The sequence below is a fragment of the Pyrgilauda ruficollis genome, unplaced genomic scaffold (assembly GCF_017590135.1).
Source record: "Pyrgilauda ruficollis isolate IOZ18807 unplaced genomic scaffold, ASM1759013v1 scaffold9, whole genome shotgun sequence".
Lineage (NCBI taxonomy): Eukaryota > Metazoa > Chordata > Aves > Passeriformes > Passeridae > Pyrgilauda > Pyrgilauda ruficollis.
Genome location: NW_024531043.1, coordinates 10,625,571 through 10,650,530, shown reverse-complemented (window position 1 = coordinate 10,650,530; position 24,960 = coordinate 10,625,571). Strand labels below are relative to the sequence as shown.

The 24,960-nt window shown below is 42.4% G+C and overlaps 1 protein-coding gene across 7 annotated transcripts in view; it reads right to left on the bottom strand.

The window, feature by feature from the left end:
* Positions 1-24,960, bottom strand: part of CLIP1 (CAP-Gly domain containing linker protein 1) — a 62,233-nt gene that overhangs the window by 9,359 nt on the left and 27,914 nt on the right. For 3 of the 7 annotated variants that reach the window (XM_041488466.1, XM_041488465.1, XM_041488467.1), the window contains exons 6-21: positions 23,109-23,306; positions 22,644-22,747; positions 22,048-22,108; positions 20,962-20,994; positions 17,460-17,564; positions 15,213-16,157; positions 13,957-14,073; positions 12,986-13,043; positions 12,675-12,758; positions 11,912-12,068; positions 11,172-11,337; positions 10,867-11,082; positions 7,631-9,862; positions 6,361-6,498; positions 5,236-5,342; positions 2,457-2,580 (exon numbers count right to left, since the gene is read on the bottom strand). In XM_041488466.1, the coding sequence (XP_041344400.1) occupies positions 2,457-2,580; positions 5,236-5,342; positions 6,361-6,498; positions 7,631-9,862; positions 10,867-11,082; positions 11,172-11,337; positions 11,912-12,068; positions 12,675-12,758; positions 12,986-13,043; positions 13,957-14,073; positions 15,213-16,157; positions 17,460-17,564; positions 20,962-20,994; positions 22,048-22,108; positions 22,644-22,747; positions 23,109-23,306 (4,845 nt within the window). The remainder of the gene's footprint in view (positions 1-2,456; positions 2,581-5,235; positions 5,343-6,360; positions 6,499-7,630; positions 9,863-10,866; positions 11,083-11,171; positions 11,338-11,911; positions 12,069-12,674; positions 12,759-12,985; positions 13,044-13,956; positions 14,074-15,212; positions 16,158-17,459; positions 17,565-20,961; positions 20,995-22,047; positions 22,109-22,643; positions 22,748-23,108; positions 23,307-24,960) is intronic. The other 4 variants (XM_041488468.1, XM_041488470.1, XM_041488469.1 and 1 more) reach the window with 4 other exon arrangements.

Below are 24,960 nucleotides of genomic sequence, written 5' to 3'. Positions count from 1 at the left end.
ATCTGCAGAGTGAGGGCACTCATCTCCTGCCCATCACACTTCCCAGCTGGCTTTTTGGATTCCTTGTCCTCTGCCAGCACTGGCATTTCTCTACAGTCACACTCAGCACCCAGGAGCAGACCTTGCACACTGTTAATAAAAGATGGGCCAGGTGAGCTGCTGGGTATTTCTACACCTTCTCCAATGAACTTCAAATGCCTGAGCAGGTCTGAGGCTCCCAAAATGCCACAACAAATAATTTGAGGCTAGGAAAGTTCCCCGAGCTCAGTATCTATCTGAATGTGACTCTTTAACTAATTACAATCAGCTAATTATTAATGGATCAATACAGAAAAGCTCCCTCAGCTTCTTTGGCATGAAACACTTTAACCTTTAGATGCCCAGATAAATCATTCATGACACAGGATTCATTAAATTTGCAAAGTGTGTCACAAGCAGCCACAGATTGCCTAACCCAGTTGACAACACACTTGTTAGAATTTATGTGGTTACCACAGCAACTGCTCAAAATTCCCAATCCTGTGTTTGCCCCTTCCTGATGCATTTCACAGGTACCTGCACAGACCCTCTGCAGCCTGAGCTCTGCTGTGCTCTGCTTTCCCCTCCACTGCCCAGATTTTTGGGAGCTCCTGGGCAATCCTGCTGTGGGAAACCCTTCACTGCCACCACGGACACTCCTCCAGAATCTGCTGCAGGAATCTTCCTGGTGACATTTTTCCTGAACCCAGAGAGCCCAAAGGTTGTGGCCACTGGTGTGACATGGTGTGACAGCAGAGGGGAGGTGTTGGGATACCTGGGATACCAGAGGCCTCTCCCAGGCTTTTAGGAGGCTGAGCTGCTCACCAGATCTCACAGCCCAAATACAACATTTGGGAGCTGCACCAGGCAGCATTCCCACATCCCCCAGATTCAGATCCCGTTTTCCAGGAGGGGACACAGTGCAACACAATGGGCTGAAGAAGGCAAACAGGCTGTGCACCCAAGCTCCAGCAGATCCTGCAGATCCCTGCTCTTGGAGCCATCTCCTCACGGGCAGGACAGGCTGAGCTGACACAATTCCAGGTTGTGAGGTGATGGATTCATCCCTGTGCTTCCCACACTGCAGCTGTCTGTCCTGGCAGTGAGAGGGATCCCTGCTGACAGATCCACAGCCAGCAGGATGCACACAGCAGGAATCCTTCCCGAGGTCAGCTGCAAACAAGGGAGGCCACAGAGCAAGTGCAGGGACACAGGGCAGCCCACGGCTCGGGGTCCCCTCCCTCGGGGCCACTCCGGGTGACAAAATGCAGGAGGATTTGACCAATGCTGCCCAATCCTTCTGAAGTTACAACGCTCCCTGAAAATAACAGGTTGCCTCAAGGACTCTGAAATAATTTAGGAAACCCTGTGGGAGTGGGGAGCAGCTCCCACTGGCTGTTTGGGATGTGCCCTCCCCACTCTGCTCCTCAGATGGGGAATGAGTCAATGCTGAGCCCACACGTCTGGGACTCTGCTCGTCACCTCCAAAGGCTCTTGAGGACCAAGGAGCCTGAGCATTACTCCTGCCAGCAGCTAAAAGGATTTACAAACTAGCCAGGGCTGTAGTCACCCATCCTCAGGACTTCCAAACAGGACTCTTGGGGAAAAATCAGCCTCTTGGCTTTAAAAATATTGAGTCTGTTGCAGGGTGGAAGAGTCTGTGCCCTGTCACGGGAACAGGATCCCCTCCCTGCACAGGAGCTCTCTCAGAAAGGCAGGACACAAACCTCAGTCTCCCACATTCCTGCTTCTGGATCTTTTGGATACAATCTTCCAAAGATTCCCTCACAGCGTGCCTGTCACTGGAGCTGCTTCACAAGAACTAAACCCTCCACATTAGGGGCTGTAAATCTGTTTTATCTTTTGGCAAGTTCCAGTGACACAAGCTGAGTAACTTGCTCATATTTTAGGATTCCAACAACGTGTTCAGATATAATAGTAAAAAATTTTAAAAATTAAGTATCACCAGAAAAACACCTTGCAGGGTTCTGCTCCCTGGGACCCACTGCCTGGCTGCAGCACAGTGTGAAGTTTGAGCAGACACAAGTCCAACCAAGTAGTTTTACACAGTATTCTGAAATGCATCCTAAATCCTCTTTGTTTTCAGTGGCGAGAGCAGGAATAAGAATTTAAAATCTACATTTCCTTACTACTGGTGAATGGACATTTCCACAGTTGTGTAACAAAATCACTCCCGACAGAAATAGCAACTCTCTGTTAATACACTTGGCTAAAGCACGTTTAATTTATGCTCATTCCCAAGCCTTCCCAAGTATCCTTCCCGGGTTACGTAACCTTCTGTCAGCCTGCACTTCCAACCTCCCCGTGCAGGTGGCTTCCAAATTGATTTCCGACCGTTCCCAGCACCTCTCCTCCTTTCCAGCAGGGCTCCCCGGGGCTCCGGCCGAGCCTCCACCCGCCCGCGGCGGCCGCTCTACCTTGTGGTGGTGGCTCGACACCTCGTCCCTGCTCCTGCCCAGCTCCTCGGCCAGTTTCACGTTCTCCTCCTGCAGAGCCTCGAGCTGCTGGGACTTGTGAGCCGCTGCCAGCTTGAGCGCTTCGCTGCGAGCACACAGAGAGCATCGTTACCATAGGAACGGGAGAGGCGAGGGAAAACCGGGGGAGAGAGGCGGCTTCACAGCTTGGAAAAATACATCGGGATCACGTGGATGGGGGATCGGGAACGGCGGTGACAATCCCGGGGACACGGGGACGGGCTGAACCCTGCACGGAGCCTGCCCTGCTCCCGGGGCTCGGGAATTGCCAGGGCAGCGAGGCTGGGTTCGTGCGGGGCAGCAGGGCTGCCCGTGCCTGCAGCCCCGACTGCTCACAGAAGGGAACTTTGCAGCCAGAGGTAAAAGAGAATTGCTTAAAAGCATAAAGAAGAAAGAAAACTTGGAAAGAAAGGCAACAGGAAAAAAAAACCAGCTTTGAGCTCCACTTATTTAACTACTCCCGACCAGGTCTGACATCCAAAAGTGCAGGGTCACAGGAAGCAAAACCTCATCTATTCCATTATTCTAACAGACACAAAACTGCAAATGAGACAAAACCAAAGCTGAAGAAAAAAAGACTTTGCAGTTTTCATCAGCCTGCATTGCTACTAATGAGTATAATTTCCTTAGAATACATTTATTTGCAACAAATTTTTAAAAATATTTAGCATGCTGGCAGTAACACGAGTGACTAACAGAAGATCTTTAAGATTTGACATCTTTCAAAAAGCACAAAAGATACCCTTAATTGCACTGAATAGTATTTTTTATTACTCTTTTGTTTTTTAAAAAAGGAGATGCAGTACTCCCGTGTGCCAATACTACAGACCTAAACCCTGACTGGAATATTAAAAATACTTTTATAACTGTGGGAAGTAGAAGAACCCTTACGTCAGAAACTTATTCAAGCACTTCAAAACACAAGGATCTGTTGTCTCTTACTGGGCACATTTAGACAAAAGTCTGATTTTAGTTCAGCATCTCATGGGACTCTGATTTTTCAACCATTCTTTCTACCTGGTCTCACCTTGGTAAATTCCCATTCTGATCCCCCTGGACTGGAGCAAACTGCTCCCACCTCTAACAGTGACTCCACACCTATTTCTAACCCTGTTTCCTTGCTGAGGTGCAGTACTATCCCCTCCTCCTCTTTCTTCTGGCATTAAGGCACAGATTATTTAGGGTGTTAAAAAACCCCCACACCCAATACTGGGGTCACTGAAATGCTGCCGTGTTCGTGGCAGGGGATTCCCAAGGGATGGCTCTGGGAGCAGCCACAGGCACTGCAGCTTTCCCTCAGCCCAGGCTTCTCCAAAGGACACCCTGTCCCTGTCACATCCCCTGCTCCCAAGGCACCACATTCCCTCTGCTCCCTCCCTGACACAGCTCCCCCTGAGCTCTGCTCTCTGCCCACACCCTGCTGCTCAGCAATCCCTGCCACCAAGCTAATTCTTACTGTAATTAAAACAGGCCAACACACAAAACAACTAGCAAAGATCAATTAAAAACTAGACAAGCTTCATTTTCTCCCCAAGTTCTCAGCTCTGATGATCAGAGGCACATTCAATCTAAGAAATAACAGAACTGACCCCCTCAGAGTGATCAGGGTCCTGGCAACACCTGGTGGTGCTGGAGATTTTCAAGGCAGCATCTCCTACAAATAATTCCTGCCTGGCAAATTACAATATCTGCTGCCTTTCCACAATATCAGAGTCTCCCTTGCTGTTCCAGCATTAGAGCAACCAGCAGTCATTTAATGTGGCATTTCCCACGAGCACTCAGGCAGGAATTGCTCCTGGAAAGAAATCCTGCCTTCCTCAAAGGGGTCTGTGCAAGGCCCCAGGTTTTCCGAAGTCACAGCCAGACACTGAACTCTGTGAGCTGGTGGCCCCTGTGCCCTGGTGTCACCACAGAGCTGTCACAAAATGACAAATGGAACTACAATAATAATAATTAGTCAAAGCTGCTCTTCAGCTGTCAGCGAGATTCCAGCTCTCCCTCCATGAGCCAAGAAACTCCTCTGGGAGCACAGGTGGAAAGTGGTTTGTGATTGAATGCACCACACCTCTGAGAGCTGGGGATGTGCAGCCCCTGCAGGGCAGCAAGAGCTGGGATCTTTATTCCCTGTGGCACAGCAGCAGCTTTGCTGCAATGAGATTCCACAGGGCAAATTTCATGATTTCAATTGCTTTCAGTCCATCTGTTTGTGGCCAGTGTTACACATCGTGAGCCTGCAGTATGTCAAATGCTGGTTTTCAATGAAGCAGCTCCAATAATGAACAATTAACTCGAGTTTTATATCCCATTTGGTTTACACCATTTAGGAAATAAATACACAATGGGGCCACAGAAATAAACTTCATAAAGCCATCAATGAAAAATAAAACCAGAGTCAAGTTTCTGTGAATGAAGCCACTTAAAACTCCAAGTGTACTTGTAACTAAATCAGAATTTTTTTCTAATGAAGATTTTAATATTATCTCGTGCCCTTGGGTAGCAGAATCCTCCAACAAACAAATTATTTCAAACTGTTTTCCAAGCATTTGCTTTAATTCCCTTCAGCAATTTAGTAGCAACATTCTCATGTCAAGTTTTGCACATGGCAAAGAATTTTGACCTAATATCTGCTTTATAAGTCAGAATACCAGAAAGTTACTGAAAGACAATAAAAAAGGGTAAATGTACCCACAAAAATTAATAGATTTAACAGTGAAATACTTACAATTCTTTTTTAAGTTCTTCCACTTTCTTGTTCTCCAGATTTAGAAGCTCTTTTGATTTATTAAGTTCCTCTTCGTTTTTCAGGTTGTTTTGTTTAAGCATGTCCAACTTAAAGGGGAAAAAAACCCTCATTACACCAATGAAACCACAGTTCTCAGCAAACAGCCCTCACCAAATGGGGGCTTGAGCTCTTCCATTTTCTATCTTTAGCCCCTAAATTAACCCAGCCTGTCTGGACTGATGTGTTTGTCCAACAACAAATGTTATGAGACCTTCTGCATTCAAACAGAGCAGCACAAAGAATTCCAAGCCCACTGGAGAGCAGTTTCCAGGAATGTGGTGTCAATACCCCAAGGTAAAGCCCAAAGCACCTCCATTAACTGCTGCACCACTCAGAGCATTATTTGTTTTTTAAATGCAGAGCTTGTTGCTAAAACCAGCTGCCCCCTTGATCTTTATTCCTCTAAGATAACTCATGAATTCTGCTTTTCCATACCTTATTTTCTGAGGGTCAGGAGGGCTGAATGCTGTGCCTGCACCCCCAGGAAATGAATTCCTTGCAGAGCTCTTGCTGCATGGGACAAATCCATGGGATGGATCTCCTGAGCTCGTGTCCCCACAGAAACACCAGCAGCTCGTGGAGCTGATTTGTTTTCATGCACCACAGAGTGTATTTATTACATAACAGATAATCTGCAGCCATTCTCATGGCATTGCAGGACCCTGTGGATTTTTTTAATCCAGGAAGGGAACCCTCCCACATGAACGTCACCAGCTCTAATTCCCGCTGGGAATTGCCCCCAGCTGCTCACTGCCAGTGCTCTGGGACTGCAGAACATCAGAGGGTGAGGGCATCCTCCCCTTCCTCAGGCCCTGGAGCAGCACAGAGTGGTGGGAAGCCACAGACAGGACACATATCCCAGTGGGAACCGCTGCACCTTGGACTGGCAAAATACAAAATAACCAGAAAACCATGTGCATTTTCCATCACTCTGTGCTCATCCAGTAATTTTCACAGTGGGAAAATGACAGAATCCTCTCCTGCCTATTTCAATTCTCTATAATTCAACAGTTGCTCTCACAAACCAGGCAAAACTTTTCACAGAAAAGCATTTAATGTGATTACTTCATTCTGCAGCTTCTGGTTTGTCTGTCTCGAATTCTCCAAAGAGGCCAAAGTTTCAATCTTCTCTTTGTGAATGGCATCCTTCTCCTTGGTCACCTGCTCCACTGCCTGGAAAACATCATCTGCCAGTTTGGCCACCTGGACATAAAGGGAGATGGGGAAAAAAACCAGTTATTCCCAACAGGAACTCTGACAGCAAAAGATCAATACTTTATGCACAGCTCCATGGTTTGTCAGCTGCTTCCCAGGTAAGTAAGGACTTAAACTAGGAATTGATTTGCATTTTGGAGCTGCATAAAGTACAAAATGAACTGAAGATTCAGTTCCATGCAGAAACAGATTATAACCCCATGCTCATGTCACCACTGAGGAATTTTAATTCCTGGATTTTTCATTACCACCACTGTGATTGCTCTCAGAACTCTCACCTCTTTAGGCAGTAGTAATTCAACAGATATTCACTTCCAACAGGTATATTTTCAGAAATATGGAATTACAAACCCTCAAATATTTGAAAAATAATGGAATTAGAGATAAAGCCAATTATTGCATTAATTCAGTGTTGTTCATTATGGCCTCATAAAGGAAATACTTCACAATGATATTAAAATACTTAGGCAGGTGTCATCTATAGGATCTCCTGATTCCAATTTTCCAATTCAATGTGATTTTCTGGGCTTCAAGCCACACAAACTGAAAATCAAAGTATTTTATAAAAAATTTGTTGGTGGTGAATACAAAACACTTCTGTGAATAAAAAGAACACCAGAATTGTCAACATTTTCCCTTTCACTCACACTGCTTTTATCAAATTACGTTTACAGAAGCAGCACATTCTTTCATATTTTTGGAGTAACTCAGATTGGTAGTTTGCTGTAATTGCACATAAAATTACACAAAGATCCAATTTAAAACCTTATCTATTACTACTTTAAATTTTATGCTGCAGAGTCCTTCACCAGAAGGAGCTGCTCAATGTCTCCTCCCAGATTCAGGGAACACAACTTCCTTTTATTCACAGTTTATGTTGTTTTCTTGCAACATTCAGCAACAACAGAGGCTTTTGTAGTTAAAAATATTTTTTTTTAAAGTGTCTTTTAGACTCACAGTTGCAACTTGCAACAACCCCCAAGGACCACACTGAGAGCCCAAACTGCAGTGTGCTATGAAGTGCTGAGTGTGCAGAGAAGTGCAGAGAGGACACCAGGGGTTAGTGCTCAGCATTAGTAGAACCAGTCTCAGACTTGACTTTTAACTATGAATTCAATACCTCTGGTTTCTGTACTACTGCTTGGGCCTGGAGAGTCTCAAATTCTTTTACTTTCAAAATCAGATTGTTCATTTGCTCCTGCAGCATCTGATTTTGGCCCTGAGACTCCAACAATTTGCCTGAGAGATCACTGTTAGTTTGTTCTAAACGTTTAACCTCCTCACACAGTCTGTAATAATCCTGGAAGAATATCCCCTTCTCCTTCACTAGTCCCTCCTGACTGATGAGCAGGTTTTTCTGCTCATTCCTCAGGCTGTCCAGGTCCTGAAGGTACTCAATTCCCTCCTTCTCCATCAGCTCCATCTCGTGTTCAAGCACACCCATCTTCCTGGCGATGCCGCTGTGCAAGCCCCGGAACTCTGCTGCTGTTTTGGACAATGAAGCAAAGTCACTCTTCAGTCTCTTCATGTTGGCAGTGACATGCTCTTTCTCTGCACAGATGACTTGTTCCTCTCTCATTATTTCCACCAGTTTCATTTCACATTTTTCTTTCTCCTCATTGAAAAGTGTTTTCTCAGTCAGAACTTTATTTTTCTCTCTCAGCTCTTCTAGCTCCTTCTCCAAGCAGCAGATGTTCCTTTGAAGTTCTGTACGTCCCAACAGAAATGATTTCTCGTGCAGTTTTTGAGCTTCCTTTTCCAAGGTTAAGGATTCTTTCACAAGAGCAACCTCTCTGTTTAATTTCTGACACTCCTCCTGCAGCTCATCCCTCTCCCTGGTCAGCATTTCCCTGGCAAAGGAGCAGGTGTTCAAGGAAGATGACAGGACCTGCTCGGTGTGTGATGCAGCAGCCAGCTCACCTTCTAATGCTCTTTTGGCATCCTGGGCCTCCTTCAGAAGACTGGAAAGGTCACATTTACTGGCCATTAACTCTTGATTTTCTACAGTCTTCTTACTGAGTTCTCCCTTCAGGGCTTCAATGGAATTTCGGAGTGTGGCATTCTCTTCAGCCAGAGCATTCCTGGACGAGAGGTCCAGCTCACGTTCTCTCTTCAGATCAGAAACTGCCTTTGCACAAGACCTGTTTTCATCAAGAAGCTCCAAGTATTTTGTCTCCAATTCCTTCCTCTCTTGGAGAAGACCTTCATTGTGCTTTTCAAACTGCAACAACTTCTGAAGGACAGATTCCTTCTCCAAGGTCAGCTTGCTCATTTTCTCAGTGCAGATTCTCTCACAAAGCTCAGCATGTGCTGAGGCCTTCACAAGCTCCTCAGCAGTTGCCTTATTTTCATTGAGGAGTTTCTCCCTTTCAGCCAAAAGCCTTTGTTCTGATGAGGAAAGAGCCTCTTTCTCTTGATGTAACTGATTACATTCAGAAGTGAGTGTGTCTCTTGAGGCTTTCATCTCCTCAAGGAGACAAGTGAGGTTCTCAAGGGAATTCTGCAGCTCCTCGGTGTCTTTCATTGCTTTGGTGAGCTGGGTTTGCAGCTCCTCTTCTCTCACTTTTAACACTTGGTTTTCACTGACTGCCTTGTCTAAACTCACTTGTAGCTTTTCTGTGTCTTTGAGGAGCATCTCCTTCTCTTCCTGCCGGTCCAGTGAGACCCTGCCCAGCTCCTCTTCCAGGGCTTTGTGTCTGTCTTGAAGAGCCAAGAGCTCCCCTAGGGCTGAAACTCTCTCTGCAGCCAGAGCTGACACTTGTTGCTGGAGCTCCCTTTGGTCTCTGACCAGGGCCTCACAAGAACTTCCCAGCTTCTGGATAACATCATCTTTGTCTTTTAGAACTGCATCTTTCTCTTCCAAAAGTCTCTTCTGATAACTCTCCAGCTCTTCCCATTCTTTGACATGTTTCTGATATGCCACATCCATGGCATCTTTGCTGGCCTGAAGTTCCTCCAGCTTTTGGAACAAGGTTAACTCCAAGGACTGGAGAGCCTCATTTTCCTGAGCTGCCTTCAGCAGCTCTGCCTGCACTGCCTCGAGTTCAGAGAGTAATTTGCTTTTCTCAGAAACCAGTGCTCCCTTTTCTGTGCTCTCCTGCTGGCTTTTGGCCTCAGCTTCTTCCTTCTGCTTTAGGATTCTTTTATTTTCTGCCTTCAGTTCTTCTTGGTCTTGTTGCATTAACGAAATCTTTGATTCCAATTCTTTAAGTTTTGATAACAAGGGACCTCTCTCTAATTTTAAAGTATTTCCCTCCTGTGCCAAAGTCTCTTTTTCTGATATCAAAGCCCTCATCTTGTCTGACATCTGTTCGATTTCTTTTCTGGATGAGGCTACCTCAGAGCTTAAGGACTAAAGAAATAAAGTCAGGGAGAAGGGAAAACAAAAATCAAGTCAAGCAGATGAATGAGAAATGTGCTTTAAGGGCAAATAGAGCAACTGTAATTTAAGTTTTAAAAGTGTATACACTGACACACTGCCTGTTTGAACTCAACTGCTGACAGACACCCCTGTTACATTACAGAACATGTATCATCCACAAGAAGTTTTTAGTGGCTAAATAATATTTAAAAACCCATGGTTTAAAGGTTCCTCTATCCAAAATTTCATGTCATTTTTAAAAGTACTCTCAATAAATTGACTGACTGTAAATTATTCAAAAGAAGAGCCACAAAATGATTTCATGAGACTTTAAGTGAATTAAAATGCAAGGAGTTCTACTAGAAACTGACTTCCAATCCTCAGTTTCACCTCCTCACGAATTTCTCTAAAATATGTTGTCATTATCCCTTTAATTCAAAATACCACATCAGTGCTGTCAATATTGTGTGTCAATTTATACACAAAATAATTTGCTAAATCATACAGCAAAGATTATAGCAAATGATTGCTGAGGGATAAAAGCAAGCAGTAAAGTCAAAGAAACAGGAGGAAAAAATAAAATTGCTAAAGTCAAGCTACACACTGAATAGCTGCAGATCATACTACAAAATAAAAGGTGTGTAGCACTTCTAAATGAAGTAGTTCACAATGCAGCTTAAAATCCAAGCATATAAAATCCAGGGAATGACATCTGGCTCAAACTGGCTGGGCTGAGCCAGATCTATGGAACATAAAATGTTAACTGATACCAAAGAACTGTATCTCATCAACTCTTGTGTAACTGAGAGAAGAACTAACAACCAGTTTGTCCTGTGGGCTTCTCCTCCCTAACACACATCCACATACCCTGGGAAAGTTCAAAACAGAAAAGCTACAAAAATCTGGCTATGAAAGGTTGAAGCAGAGAGAAAACAAGTCACTGAGACAGAAAATTTAAACTTTAAGTCACTTGCAGAGTGACAAAAGCCACTTACTCTGGCCTGCTCTGCTTGTTTCTGCAGCTCCTCAGCCTGTGCCTCCAGCTCGCTGTTTTTCCTCTGGGCACTTTTCAGTGCCTCCTCTGCATCCAGCAGGTTCTGCTTAAACCCTTGGATATCTGCATCGTGTTTAGCCACCAGCTCGGACATTTCTTTTTCATGCTTTGCCTGAAGATCTTTGTACTGATGTTGGCTGCTCTCAATCTGCTTTTTCTGGTGGAAGGTAAGACAGTAAAACACAGTTCAAGCAGCAGGGGGACCATTCTTCTGCACAGTTTTAGTGCTTTTAAAATTGTTCTTACCATGTCTGTTAAATGATCCTGCAGAGTTTTCAGTTCTGCTTGATGAATCTTGAGAGTTTCCTGCTGACTCTGCTCAGCTTTCTGTGTTGTCTGCTCCACGTTTTCCTCAAGCTGAGCAGCCTTTTCATTTGCTTTTGTAAGCTCGAGCTGTATTTGCTCCAACTGCCTGGAAAGACCAAATGAAAGAACATCACTTTTTGCTGACAGCACCACAAGCACAGAGATGAAAGAGCTAAGATTGTGCTGAAGTTCTATATTCTGACCAAGCATTTAGAAAGAGATTTCACTGTTTAACATATAGACTTCTGCAAAACAGGGAAGATCAAGTTATATTGCCCCCAGTATTGTACATACAATTTTTATTTGGGAAAATCCCCACATTTACTCTCACAAAAATGTGACCCAAGTCTTTTATATATCTAAATGAACTGAGTTTATTAGGTAATCAAATAATCATGAAGCACAATCACAAACCAGTCTGGATTATTCAAGAGGTCATTTACTGTGAGCAATAAGAAGCAAGTTATGTAAGAATTTTGGAATTATCATTGTTGGATGCTCTTCAAATCACTCCCAGGAGACTGTTTTGATTGATTTAGTTTGCTAGAATAAGCTCACTTGTCATATCAATGTGACACCCAGGAGCATCTTGTTCAGATATTTACAGAAAAATAAAATGAGAAGCTGGGAGTGTGGGAGTGGAGATCTGATGTGACAATGCTCTGACAGTGATGAAATACCTTTCTTTTAATCTCAGCTCATCGTTCATTCTTGTGAGCTGGGCAGAGCTGTCTCCTGATGACTTCATGATCTCTGCAATGTCATTTTCAAGTTTGGCTTTTGCTTCCATCAGCTGCTGCTCCCTCTCTTCTCTCTCCCTCAGCTTCCTCTCCATCTCTGAGCAAAACAAAGGTGGTTAAGCTGTAAATTTTAGAGGAAGGGCACGCAAAGAACAGCTACAGAACTGTAAAGAACTAAAACCAGCAATACTGATGCTCCAGACCTCACAGATCAACCCTTTAAAATGAAAGATGATGATTGATTGAACTGGTAACTGCAGCAGAATGTTAAGGACTCTTCAGGAAAGAGCAGCTCGTCATGAGCCCTTTGTTTCAGAATTGATTCACTTCAGGCCATGAGACGCTGGTACAAGTTCTGCTGTCTCAGAGGGGAAGGAAGCAATGGAGGAAGAGACCTGCAGGTCTTGCAGGTGAAAGCACTCATCAGCTGCTCAGCAGAGCAGCAGAAAATGAACAAGGAAGGCAACACGGAGCTCCAGTGAAAAAATCCCTCAGGGCAGGGCAGGCACTGCCAGGGGCAAGGGCAGCCTTGGGATCACTTCTGTGGCACCACCAGGCAAGGCTTGCTCCAGGGCACAAATCCTCAGCACTGGTTTTACAGAGATGTAAAGAGATAAAAGGCACAGCAAAGCCTCCTACAGGAGCCAGGCCAGAGCACAAAGCTGATGCATTTCCAGAACATTCCATATCATCCCTTCCTTACCAGTCAAACTAGACTTGAGCTGCTCCAGTTCTGAAGACATGAGTGCAAACTGCTCTTCTTTTTGGTTCAGCTTCTTCACCGTTTCTAGTAAAATTTGGAAAACAAAGTTAGTAACTACTTAAATGCAGACAATTCTACCTACTTGCAAGGTATGTTACCCTTCAGAGAGGCTACAAATTATCCTGTCATTTCCACAGCCCCTGAAACTGCTGTGACATCAGCTATGAGCTTGAAAGTGTTTAAAAAAGCCATTTTGTTGGCATTTAATTTCTGCAGCTTTTTAGTTCTCTGTTTATTTTAGCAGCACATACCTTGCATAGCTTGTTGAACATTCTCTGCTTCATCAGCTGCACTAGTAAATTTTTCTTTCTGAAAAATTGATAAAAACTTAAGGTAAGGCTTGGTAGTAACAGTACAATTCAACCACTCAATTTGTATTAGGTATTTTTCATGTACAAATAGAACAATCTTTGCTCCTATCATAAACAGATCTCAAGTTTTTGACTTACAGCTCAGCACAGATCTTCCCTTGCCTTGCCTGCAAGTCCCTCAACATTTAAAGCAACTCCTCCATCAGCTGCCACAGATTCCAGGGTGGGAAACCAGAATTTGGGGTTTCTATCCCTGCTGCTCCCAGGCTGCACAGGGGACACCTGCAGCCTGTGAGCCATCTCCTACCAGTGTTCTCCAGTTTTGTTCTCCAGTTCTCCAGCAGGGATTGATGCCAGGCAATGAAGAAAAGGGAGGATTTTCAGGAAGAAAGTGAGGCTCTTCCACCAAGTTTGAATATTTCCCATTGGCCATGAAAGACCACAAATCCCATTGTTTTGTCACTAATGTCAGTGTAGTTCCTCAGGGCAACCCCACCCAACAACACAGTATTTGGAAATTTATGTAAATGAGAAATGGCTTTTAAAGCCATTTATAAGAAGCGTGTAGCAAGCATTAATTGGCACAACAGCTACAATAAAGGGCCATTAAGTGTTCCTTAATGAGCAGTCTAAATTTAAACTGCTGCTGCTTTTGATTTGGTTTAATTTTATCTGCAATCCATAAATAGATGAGTTCTATTTAGACAAAACACCTGATAACACAGGACTGAAGTGAAATGCTCTTTTTATTCTGAGACAGATCCCATTAGCCATGAACCCTTCCCATTTTTTCCATGAGTAAAACAACTTTGGAAGGCTTTGCTCAGAGCTGATCCACAGACTTCCATTACACTCTCACCATGAATCCCAAAATCCAAAGAGTAAAGTCAAAATTTTGGGGTATTACTCACCAAAACTTGAAGTTCCTTTTCCAAAGAATCTTTAACTTGATTTACTGCACTCAAGTTTTTCTCAAAGTCAAGAAGCTTTTGCTCTTTGCCCTGCAGTTCTTTGGCCAGATTACTGGCCTAACAAAGGTGATGAAATGGAGTAAAATAAAATGACAAACATTAATGAAAAATTAGGAAAATTAAAAGGTGAATCTGAAAGAAATAACTGTAATATTAAAATCACTCTAAGATGAAAAATAAAAAAAAAAATAATAAAAAACCATGATGGGTTAACTGAGTGAAGCTGATTTTCACTGATGACTACATACATCACAGCACTAATTTCATCTTGGAATAGATTTGAAATAATTAAAATTTAGTTCTTTTGGCATTAATTGTGAATACATTATTTAATGGCAGACATTTTTGAATACACTCACAATTTCAAAGTTTCAGCATTAGTTCCATCAGTACTTTTGGTTCTTTATTGTTTTCATTATTTGAACTGATTGATTTGTGCTCCAGTTGGTGATCAGATCAATACACACACAGGGAGGGAATCTCTGTACCACACCCAGGAGTAGTGCAGCAACCCAGTGTGGCCTCAAAAAAGAGAACCAAAGGTAAAAGTTTGTTATCTTGGAACCACCTGTGAAGAGTTTAGGAAAGCTTTTTCCAGTTATTTTCCCACTCCTCTTCACTGCCATCAGCTTTACAGATGTTTTTCACCCAAACCCAAGAAAAATCCTGCACCAAGTTGCAGTCTGTGGTTCCAAAGTGCTGTCAAACATCCCTGCAGAGCCTTGGCCTAAAGAAAAATTCCACCAGGATTTTCTGTGCTTTCTTTTGTTTTAAAAGCCTCTTCCATCATCTTGTCAGAGGAGGGGAAAGGTAATGGAGGAAATGTTTCCCCACTGAGTCCCAAGTCCCCTTGTCTATCCCCAAAGGTTTTAAAGCCTTAGGGTGTGTGGACCCTTCTCCCAAACAAGCCAACAAAGAAACTTTTCCATAACTGGAAGATTTCAGCACAGACATGCCCAAATCTGCAGCAAGGAAGTGCAGAAGGAATTTTTTCCTTTTGCTTTTTGGTGCAGGAGCAGCAGAAAGCTGTTGAGACACAACCCAGTTACTGCTCCTCTAAACCTCCTCAGATGGTCCCAAGACACACATTCAGTAAAACTCGTTTTTTCTGTGATGTATTTCCTATAGCAGATTAAAAGGGTACAAATGTAAAATAAAAGCAAAAGAAAACTAAAAGGATGGATGTTGATACAAACCTGGCTAATTCCATCACCCTTTTCAGTCTCTAAAGTCTGAATTTGTTTCTCAGCTGCCTCAAGCTGCTTGCTAAGTTTCTCGATTTCCAATTTACCTTCAGAATTGGCTTTCTCAAGTGCAGCAAGGTCCAAAAGCTTTTCTTCAGCAGCTTTGATCTGTGGTGTAAGACTATCAATAACTTTGGTTTGTTCATTGTACTTGGCTTGCAGTACCTCTAGCTCCTTTACCTTTATCTCAGCTTCCTGCAATTTGTTTAAAGTGTCTTCCATTTCTACTAGGTGCTGATCTTCCACACTTTCCAGTCTGGTCTTCAGGCTTTCCAGGTTTTGCTCTTTCTCCTCCGTGACTGCCACCAGTTTTGCTTTCAGTGACTCGATTTCTTTCAAGTGATGAGATCTCTCATTTTCCTGCTTCACTTTTAGATTTGCCATTTTATTCTCATAGTCTAATTTCATCTTCTCAATCTGAGTCTTCAACTCAGCGAATTCTGCTGTCTGAGCCCCAACACCTTTGCTGAAAGAAACTTTCAGCTCTTCCATTGCTTGCTGATGGGAGGCAATTGCAGATTCCAGCTTAGACTTCCACAGCTCAATCACGTCGGAATTCTCCTTGTTGGCGTGGTCAAGTTTGGTTTTCAAGGATTCATTTTCCTTTGCCATTCTCTCATTTGAAGCTGAAAGGGACTTGATCTCTTTCTGCAAGGCTTCCTCACTAAGGCCAAACTTCTCTTTCAGCGAGTTCATCTCGTTCTGATGTTCTTTGCCAGCTGCTGCCATTTTTTCTTGCAAAGAACTGATTTCTTGTAGCAAGGAGAGAGAAGTGTCCACATCGTCGATGTGTTTGCTGGAATCCAGCCTCCCTCGGAGCTCAGCCACTTCCTTCACCCTCAGTGCCAGGTCCCTCTCCAGCTCCATGATCCGGGACTTTTCTGACACTGTGGCCACCTATGATCAACAGCATTTTAAGAAAAGAAGAATTATAAAAGATACATTTTATACAAAGACATTCAGGCCTTGCTGAAAAGCTTCCACCGAGTGTTGCAAATCGCTTCAAAAAGGGAAAAATGTCCACAGTTCACATGACAAACATCTTATATTGTCTATAAACATAGAATTTACTAAAATTTGTTCTTCTGGTAGTATCTAGAAATAACTTGCTAAAAAATTTACAAACCACCCTGATGGGTATTATCAATGATTAACAAAGTGTTCCTCAGAACCATTTTAAGGCAGACTGGAAAAAAATGGAGAACCTTGAGGTCTTTGTTGAAATAATTCCTTCCAAATTCATCTCACACCAGCTATAAGACTGTCAGGAAATGACAAACACATTTTGAACTGATAAATCCTCTGAAATCCCTTCTATACCTGCTCCATTCTCTCTGAAAAAGTGTCCTGACACTATCTGAGCTTTCACTGACTGTTGGAGCAGTTTTTACTACAGCAAAGCTCCCAGAATTAATTCTAATTGGGAAGTTACTGCTTTGACCTCCTGGAAAAGATATTACTTACCCACAGTTGCCCTTTAAAAGTACTTATTATACATTGAATTGTTGGTTTTATATTCATCCTGGGTTTTTTTATTCATCCCACCTGACCTTCAAGAAAATCCCCATGTGTGAGCATGAATATATGTGTGTGTGTGTATATATCTATTTCTCTTTAAGAATTGACATCTACTGAACTTCTGACTTGGTACCAAGTATGTCAGTAATATTCTGACAGGCAGCAGTATTACTAATTACTGGGGTATCCATTAAAAGATTATATCATTGGTGGGGAAAAAAAAGAGCTAAAGAGCCACTGCAAACCATGATTTAGCAAAACAAGTGGTGCAGCAGCTACTGAAGAGCTCAGAAACCAAGCCCCAAATACTCAGTTTGTGTTAAAAGGATTGGCATGTTCAATCTTAGGTATTGTGGGTTTAATGAACTCTGCTAATTTTTAAAATGAGCTACTGAATGTTCCTTTCTGTCAACTCATGATCCCATCTTGCTACTTTTGGATCCAAGGATTACTTTTGCAGTGTGAAGACATCTTACCTGTGTTCTTCAACGAGTCACATGTCCAGGCACACACACACACCCCATGGAAGCTCAAAATTAATCCTAATCTTTTACAGTGTTCCAGCTCTGGCTACGGCAGGAGCAAGGACCTGTTCCAGCACGTGTCACCCCCGGCATTGTGCCATCAGAAATCTTCCACAACACAGATCAGGCTCGTTATTCAAACAGGGAAAACCATTACCCTAGTGTCTTCTAACTCCCTCTGGAGTTTGTCAGCTTTGGTCTTTTCAAAGAGCAGGCTCTGTTCAAGCTCCTTAATGCGGGCATGCTCCAGTTTGGTCTGCGTCTGTTAGTGGAGAGGGAGAGGAAGAGAACACAACGGTGCCACCATCACATGCCAGCACAAGAGGAGGAGCCACATGCAGGCCGTGCTGCCAGAGCCTTCTAACAGGTGAGCAGAGAGGATGCAAGGGGGGAAAAATGGACAGGAAAATGCTGTGGATGAGGAGGATGGGCTGAAGGTGTGAATGGATGGGCGTGTAAAAATGAAATCAAATGTGTAAAATAAATAAATAAATAAATGAACAGCAAACGGAGAAACGGGAACAAAAAAAGTTTCATGCAGCTGAGTAGAAGTTATTTATCAGTACATGAAGTTTTCAGCACAAATTAGAATAGTTATGTCAAAAATATATATATATATATGTGCATACATATCTCTTCCTGTTCTAACAGGATGGTAAGTCCCTTTCCTTGTCACCCCACTACCTTTTTCCTTTAATGTCTTTGGCTGATTTTATTAAAATATTATTTATTAACACGGGGACAAAAATTCTCCACTGAAGCTGATGTGACAAATCAAAACTTTAACTTTCTTTTTTTTGATAGTAGCTGTCTCTAAGTCTCAGCCATAAAAATGCTTCTGGCCAAGACCTGGGAACATGAAGGCTCCTCTGTCACTATGATTTGAATTATCTGAACAGAAACAGAAAGAGAATGGTTGCCTGTAACTCCAAAACCCTCCTCTTTTTACCCCCTCTTCTCCTCTTTCAGGAAGGAAGCAAGCAACAAGATTCCTCAAAACCAGATAAAAAAGTGGATCAGCCTGGTTGTTCTGCAGTTATTGATGTCTAAATATACTGAAGAATATGTGAAAGTCAGAAAAAAGTAAGATCTTTGGAATTCTAACAGGTTTCTAAAGGGAAGTGGGACACACACGAACCCAAGTGAGAAAGTACTTCCTGGTTTTTGCTTACAAACAGAATTTTTAGCAAGAACAGTGAATTTTTGATATTCTGGCTTGATATTCAGATAGTCCCTGAGGCCTGCAAGAGAGCCTGAAGGTTGGGAGATGCAGGGAAAGTCCAGCAGGTAATTCAAACCTGACCTGCACCTCTGAAGAAGGGAAGAGAAAAAAATGAAAAAGAAATATAAAGATGAGGATAAGTTTCTTATCTGCTTCTCCAAACAGAATTCCTTCTGGCAGCAGCAAGTTCTTCCTTCCCAAAAGCATCCAGACATCCAAGGGAGCTGATTTTTTAAACAGCTGAAAATAGTTGGCCATGTTTCTATGGAGTTCCTTGATCCACAAACACTTGAAAGTTGCTGCTTAGATTTGTTGATGTTTTCATTCTGTAGCAGGTCTATTTCTCTCTCAGTGGAAGATCTTCAGGGTGTAACAGGCAAAAATGCTCCAAGAACACAGATTATTTTTTTTTTTTTTGCTGCCCATAGCCTTTGAAAATGGATTTAAGTATTTTAAGGGAAATAATATTTAGTAAGTGGCTACAATTCAGTTTTCTCTCTGACACAGGTCAGTATTAGTTTTGATCCACAACTAAATTGTAAGTAAATTTGAGAAACAATCTGCTTTAAAACCTGGAAATTCAAACCTTATTTGCTCTAATTCACCAAGGGGATCTACTAAAACCCAAGAAATCCCAAATCTCATGGTTACAGAATTCCACCTGTGTGCCTTTGGAATATGTAACTTTAAGGTTTTTTATGCTACATAAAACCCAAACTCTTTGATCATTAATTTTACAGACAGTGTTTTATTGCTCCAAACTGATTACTGGGTTTTTTAAAATCCCATCTCTAATACACTACCAAGGCAAGTAAGTTAAAATCCTGTCAAAATGGAAATAAAAGATTAAAAAAGAATACTTTGCTTGACACCTTTTTCCCCATTTAGAGATGAGAGATTATCCTTTAATCAAATCTGATTTCCAAGGGACAGATTCCAGATTTCCTGAGGTAAGAATCATTGCAAAATTTTGAACTGCTCAAATTTCTCTCCTGATGATGTGGAGAGAAATTCTTACTGATTATGGTTCTCTTTGAGGAAACCCAGAACACAGTCAAGTGAGAAGAGAGAGTATCCCAAAAAGAAGCAAATAATTTGATTGTAAACCTTAACTTGGATGGAAAATAAAAGCAGGGAAAAAAAAAACCAGACAACAAAGCCAAAGGAATCATCTTCCCCTTCTCCAGAGCTTCACAGTCAGGGAAGTGATGTGGAAATGGGATTCTTACTCTGCCTTGAACCTCCAAGAATTCCACCCAAACTTGGAGGCAGGACATCAGCCTTTTCCAGCACCTGTGTGCCCTGGCTATTCCTTCACCCCAGAATAAACCTCCCTGTGACATTCTCCATCACAGTGGGAAATTGTGCTGAGGCCACAAATCCTGACAAGCAGTTCTAGGATGGGGCAAGACACCCTCCAGTCCCCTTGTGCTGGACACAATCCCAGGACACCACAGGATCAGGGAGTGTCAGCCTGGAAACTCCTCTGCAGAGTGAAGAGGTCCATTTTGAATGGAAACATCAGAAAAGGGAAATCAGGAGAAAAGATGGGATCAAAGAAGGAGGACACAAAACATAAGAAAGGAAGGGCACATGCAGATTTGTTTCTAACAAAGCATCAGCCTGATGGGGAGACTGGAGGAGACCCAGATCCCTGAGGGATCTCTGCAAAGGGAACCCCTAAGGATGCACAGCAGGATCCAGTTCTAGTCTTGAGAACTTCCTACCTTGGCTGGGGATGCAGCAGAGGAGGCAGCCTGGGATAAATTTATCTTTAAAATTCCACTAATCTGAGTTGGGGAAGCAAGAGGGCTCCTAAAACATCTTGCATGGCCATTTCTGTTATCAAGTAACACATTTTTCCTACATAATTTAAAGAGGAGCTACATGAAGATACAGTAAAATCAGACAGCTTTGTAAAGTAATTGTTCAGAGGGTTTTAATCATCTTCCCCCTCTGCATTTCATACAGGAAAAAGGAAAAAAGGAAACAAATATGGGGAGATGAAGAACAGACAGATTTTTTTTTCCCCTCAGAAAAACTGTCATCTATTGAACAGCAGCAAGATCTCATAGAAGAGCAGGCAGGATTTTGTGAAGAAAACAGCTAAAATCCTACATTTAAATTAAAGCCACTTCAGGATGCTGGTCAGTCATGTTCTGCAAGCTCCTGGACTCTTCAGTGAGTTGCAAAGGTTTTGACCCTAAAGAATTCTAATGCCACACTGGCCCTGTCTGCAGTTAATGGGCATTACCACGTTTAGTCATTACACACATTCTTTCCAAGAAATGTTGTAATTGCTCTGAAAGCAACATGCACACAAATACCAGAGTCAATGTCTCAATAACAGATTATGCAGTTAGTGAATCAGTATAAGCATTTTCTGCACACAATCTGTTAACATGGGATGTCTCTGCACATTGAAGTGCCCTCTTACATTTTCTGGGTCTTCCGAAATCTGCCTCTTTCGCTATCAGTAAAATTAAAAAAACAAACAAACAAAAATGTTTCACCTGCAGACTCAGCACTACCATTCCAACACAAACAACAGGAGACATTCCATCAGCTTGAATTCAGTTTAAACCCCCAAGTTAAGCAGCTTGACAAACCAGTCTTTAGGATGGTTTGCCATGACTATCGATTGATTTAACAGAAAATAAAAAACTGAAATATTTCCATGGACTAAATAATAAGAGGAACATTCTATGAAGAGTCTAGATAGGTATCTTAAAATGAATGGAAGACTAAAATAAAAGAAATGTTATATGAAATGAGTATTTTTCATAAGGCTAGCACTTCAATGACAAATGCTTTATAGCAACACAGTTAACTAAGTTTGTACTTTTTAACCTGTGCAAGAATTTCTAATATCCTTCTGATTACACAACAGAGTAGTGCAATTAAAAGTATCTTGCTTATTAATTGGAATTTTGGGATAAAAATTTGGCAGTGCTCAAATACCTGAGAGCAATCCTTCCATAAATGGTTTCTATTCTGACTGTGCAATAACACACTGTGCTGTAGCCCAACATTACAGTTCTATAAACAATAGATAAAAGTTGCACGCATTAACAGCTATTCAGATTTTATGTGCAAACTCTCAGGACAGCACACCCTCCATTAATCAACCTTCCCTAAGGGCAGCACAGAAATTACTCAAGAAATTGATCAAACAGGACAAGTCTTCAATATTAATTTTCAAAGGCATAAATATTATCTTGCAATTTTGTAACTTCAAAACTATTTTTTTCTTAGTGGTTACTTTTAACAGCAAAAGTTAGAATTTTCTATGAATTAATTTAATTTCTTTAAATAACTAATAGCCTTTCCATAGCACAGCCTTTGCTAAAGTGTGTAACTGAATTTGGTGTGCAATCCTGCAATTTTGGGACAATTGGCTTACTAAAGGACTGCAGAAAGGGGTTTCATTTTCATGTGGCTGGACCAGGATAGCATCTTTTAATGATTCCTGCCTTTCTGTGCCCTCCTGGATATCCCTTTTACAAAGCTGGAGATATTTTACCTCTAGGTCTCCTTTGGTAATGGATTCTTCTTCCACACGGAACTGAAGATCTTCAACTTTCCTGTGGGGACAACTCATTAAAATTCAGGTAATTTTGGAAGCAAATGCTTTCAAGCTCACTTTTCAGTGGAAATCAGAATGACAGTGACAACATTCCCATTGTACCAGCAAACTGCCAGGAACATTAAGGAGAAATATCTCACAGGAAGCATCCTGTGAGGGATGGAGGGAAAACTGCTGTCCTTAAAACACTACCAGTGCCAAAGCAAGGCATCACTACTCCTGCAGCTCTGAAGAGGGTATTTTATATTAAAACCCTTTAAATCCTCATTGATTCTCTCCTTTTGTTACCCTTCTGGTGATCTGAGGTGACCTAAATCAGCAGTTTGATCTCACATTCTATATATTCTACCATTCATGTTGGAAACAGCCAGAAATTCAGGATACATCCAAAGTATCCACAGGCCTTCGAGATGTCACAACTGCATGGAAACTCCAGCACTGAGAAACGTGTCTGGATCAGGATGAACAGCAAGATGCACAAGGGAAGCACAAGAAGAACATTAATTACACTGATGAGGACAGTTTGGGGTTACCTTTTCTCTTCCTCAAGCTGATTGAGGAGCTCCACTTTCTCCCTGTCAGCTGCCTCCACCATAGCTCGGAGCTGGTCCATTTTTGCCTCCATCTCCAGCACGTGCTAATCAGGAAGAGGAACAAAACCAAAATTTACTAAGCTGGGAAATACAGGAATTTTTTCCAAGTTATGTGCCTGTACCTCAGTAACCACAATTTGGTGAAGTGATGGGCCAAGTGACAGGAATTTTATCAAATATGGACATCATCAAAGACTGCAGTGAAGTTCAACAAAAATTAGTTAAATTCAGTAGATCTGGTATCTCATCGAGCCAAAGATCCCACAAGGGAGATCTCACAGGTATGGATCATTTTACTTTTAGCACACCACCTCTTACTCTCAGCCCTTTTAAATAAGAAAAGCCCATTTTGGAGGTTAAGTCCATGGTGTTAACTCTGTTTCAGGAGAGCAAAAACTCCCTCACCCGGTCGTGCCCATCGCGAACCAGAGCCAATTCCTGCTCGATCTCCCCGACGTGGCTCGTTGCTTTTGCAACTTCTGCCCTCTCCAGGTCCCTTTCTGCCAGGAGTTGCTCAATGTGCTGCTGCTTCTCCTTCAGGGCTTCCTGGAGGGCTGTGGTGCCCGAAATTTTTCTTGCATAACGGGAAGAGGTTTCTGTCAACTTCACAAAATAAATGCGTTAAAAATCATTCTGCACCAAGAGAAAGGAAACAGGGGTGTAGTGGGCACCTCCAGACTCCACAAACACAGGGTTAGTAAAGCAAATGCTTTCTGTGACCTACTGTACCTTCTCCTTTTGCACTTAAATGACTTCATTTTCCAGAATTTAACAGTGGCAAACATGTGTGGTCAGAGTCCTGTAAGGAGGAGCAGCCAGAGGAACAGGCAGGAGGGATGAAGTAAAAATAAAGGTCTCAGTCGAAGGTGTAGACTCACATAAAGGCTGGTTCAGGATGCTCCTAAGCATCTTTTTACATTAAAAAAAAAGAAAAGCACCTTCCTAGCAAGCCAAAAACATCATGTCTCTATTTAACAGGTCATCATCTTGGGTCACCAGCAGCAGTCCAATACTTCCAAATGCTCCGTGAAAAGCTTTGGGAACTCCCACCAGCATGTGGCACCTCCACCACGGCAAAAGCAGCCAGGATGAAGAGCATTTACCTTGACCTAAAGTCAACCTTACAGCTAAAACCTTGTGAAGAACAACTACTGGTATATAAAATAAAATATATGTTTCTATCACTTGGAATTAAATTACTTCTGGGAAAAAGATCTGGAATATTAAGTTTCAAGAATGCAGATTAAAAGTAATCAGGAGAATTGTAGCTAAAATGAAACCAGGTTTTTTTTGATCTTGCCCCACTGAATGGAATCAGTACCAGGGAAAATTCATTATGGCCCTACCAGCTACACCCTCACAAATTCCAGAGCCATCAGGGAAAGTAAATAAATTAAAATGATGAAGTGAGCAATAGTTGTGAAAACAGCAAAAACTGAAAAAAAAAATCCAGTGCTGTCCATAAAACCTGTCTTTAACAGCTGAGAAATTTGCCTAAGTATTAAATGAGAATGACAGCTCAGTTATTTTTTTTAAAAAAAAACCCAAATCATGATCCTTCCAGAGATCAAAACATTGAATAGCTGCCACAGCCAGCCTGGAAAGCTGGCACTGGCCAAGAGCCCCAGCTGAGAGCACAGCAGGGATTATTCTCCTGCCAGCACAGACACCCCCCTTCCCTGCTGCACAATCCCTGCCCCAGCTCCTGCCAGCCTGGATCCCACCCTGCACACTCTGCAATCCACTGCTGGTGCCCTTCCAGTCACCAGACAGAGTAAACCACCTTCACTCTCATGCTTCATTGGCTGTTTCAGACCCTCCCAGTTTCCAGAAAAAATCCTATTCCAGAATGTATTGCTTTCTAACAGTTTTAGGTCTTCAAATCACCCTTCACTCTCAACTGCAAAACAAATCCAAAACTCTTCAGAGAAACATCAGCTTCCTTCAGACTTGGAAATAAACACCAATTGCATCAGACAGCCCCTTAAATCATTGGATCACCTACTCTGACAGCTGCTTTTATCACACAGGAAAAAGAAAATAGAAACGGCCCTGAACAACTGAGAAGCCAATGTAAGAGTCCAGAAATCCCCAGAAAAGTTTCAGTTTTCCTAGAAAATGAAGCAGGAAAAGTCTGCTGGGTCAAAACTGATTACAGGAAATCTCGTTTCCTCAGCAGCTTAACTTTTAAAGAAAAAGTCTCAGAATTATTTGGACAATCCTTTTAACTTGGATGGCCACCAAATGTTCACAGTGC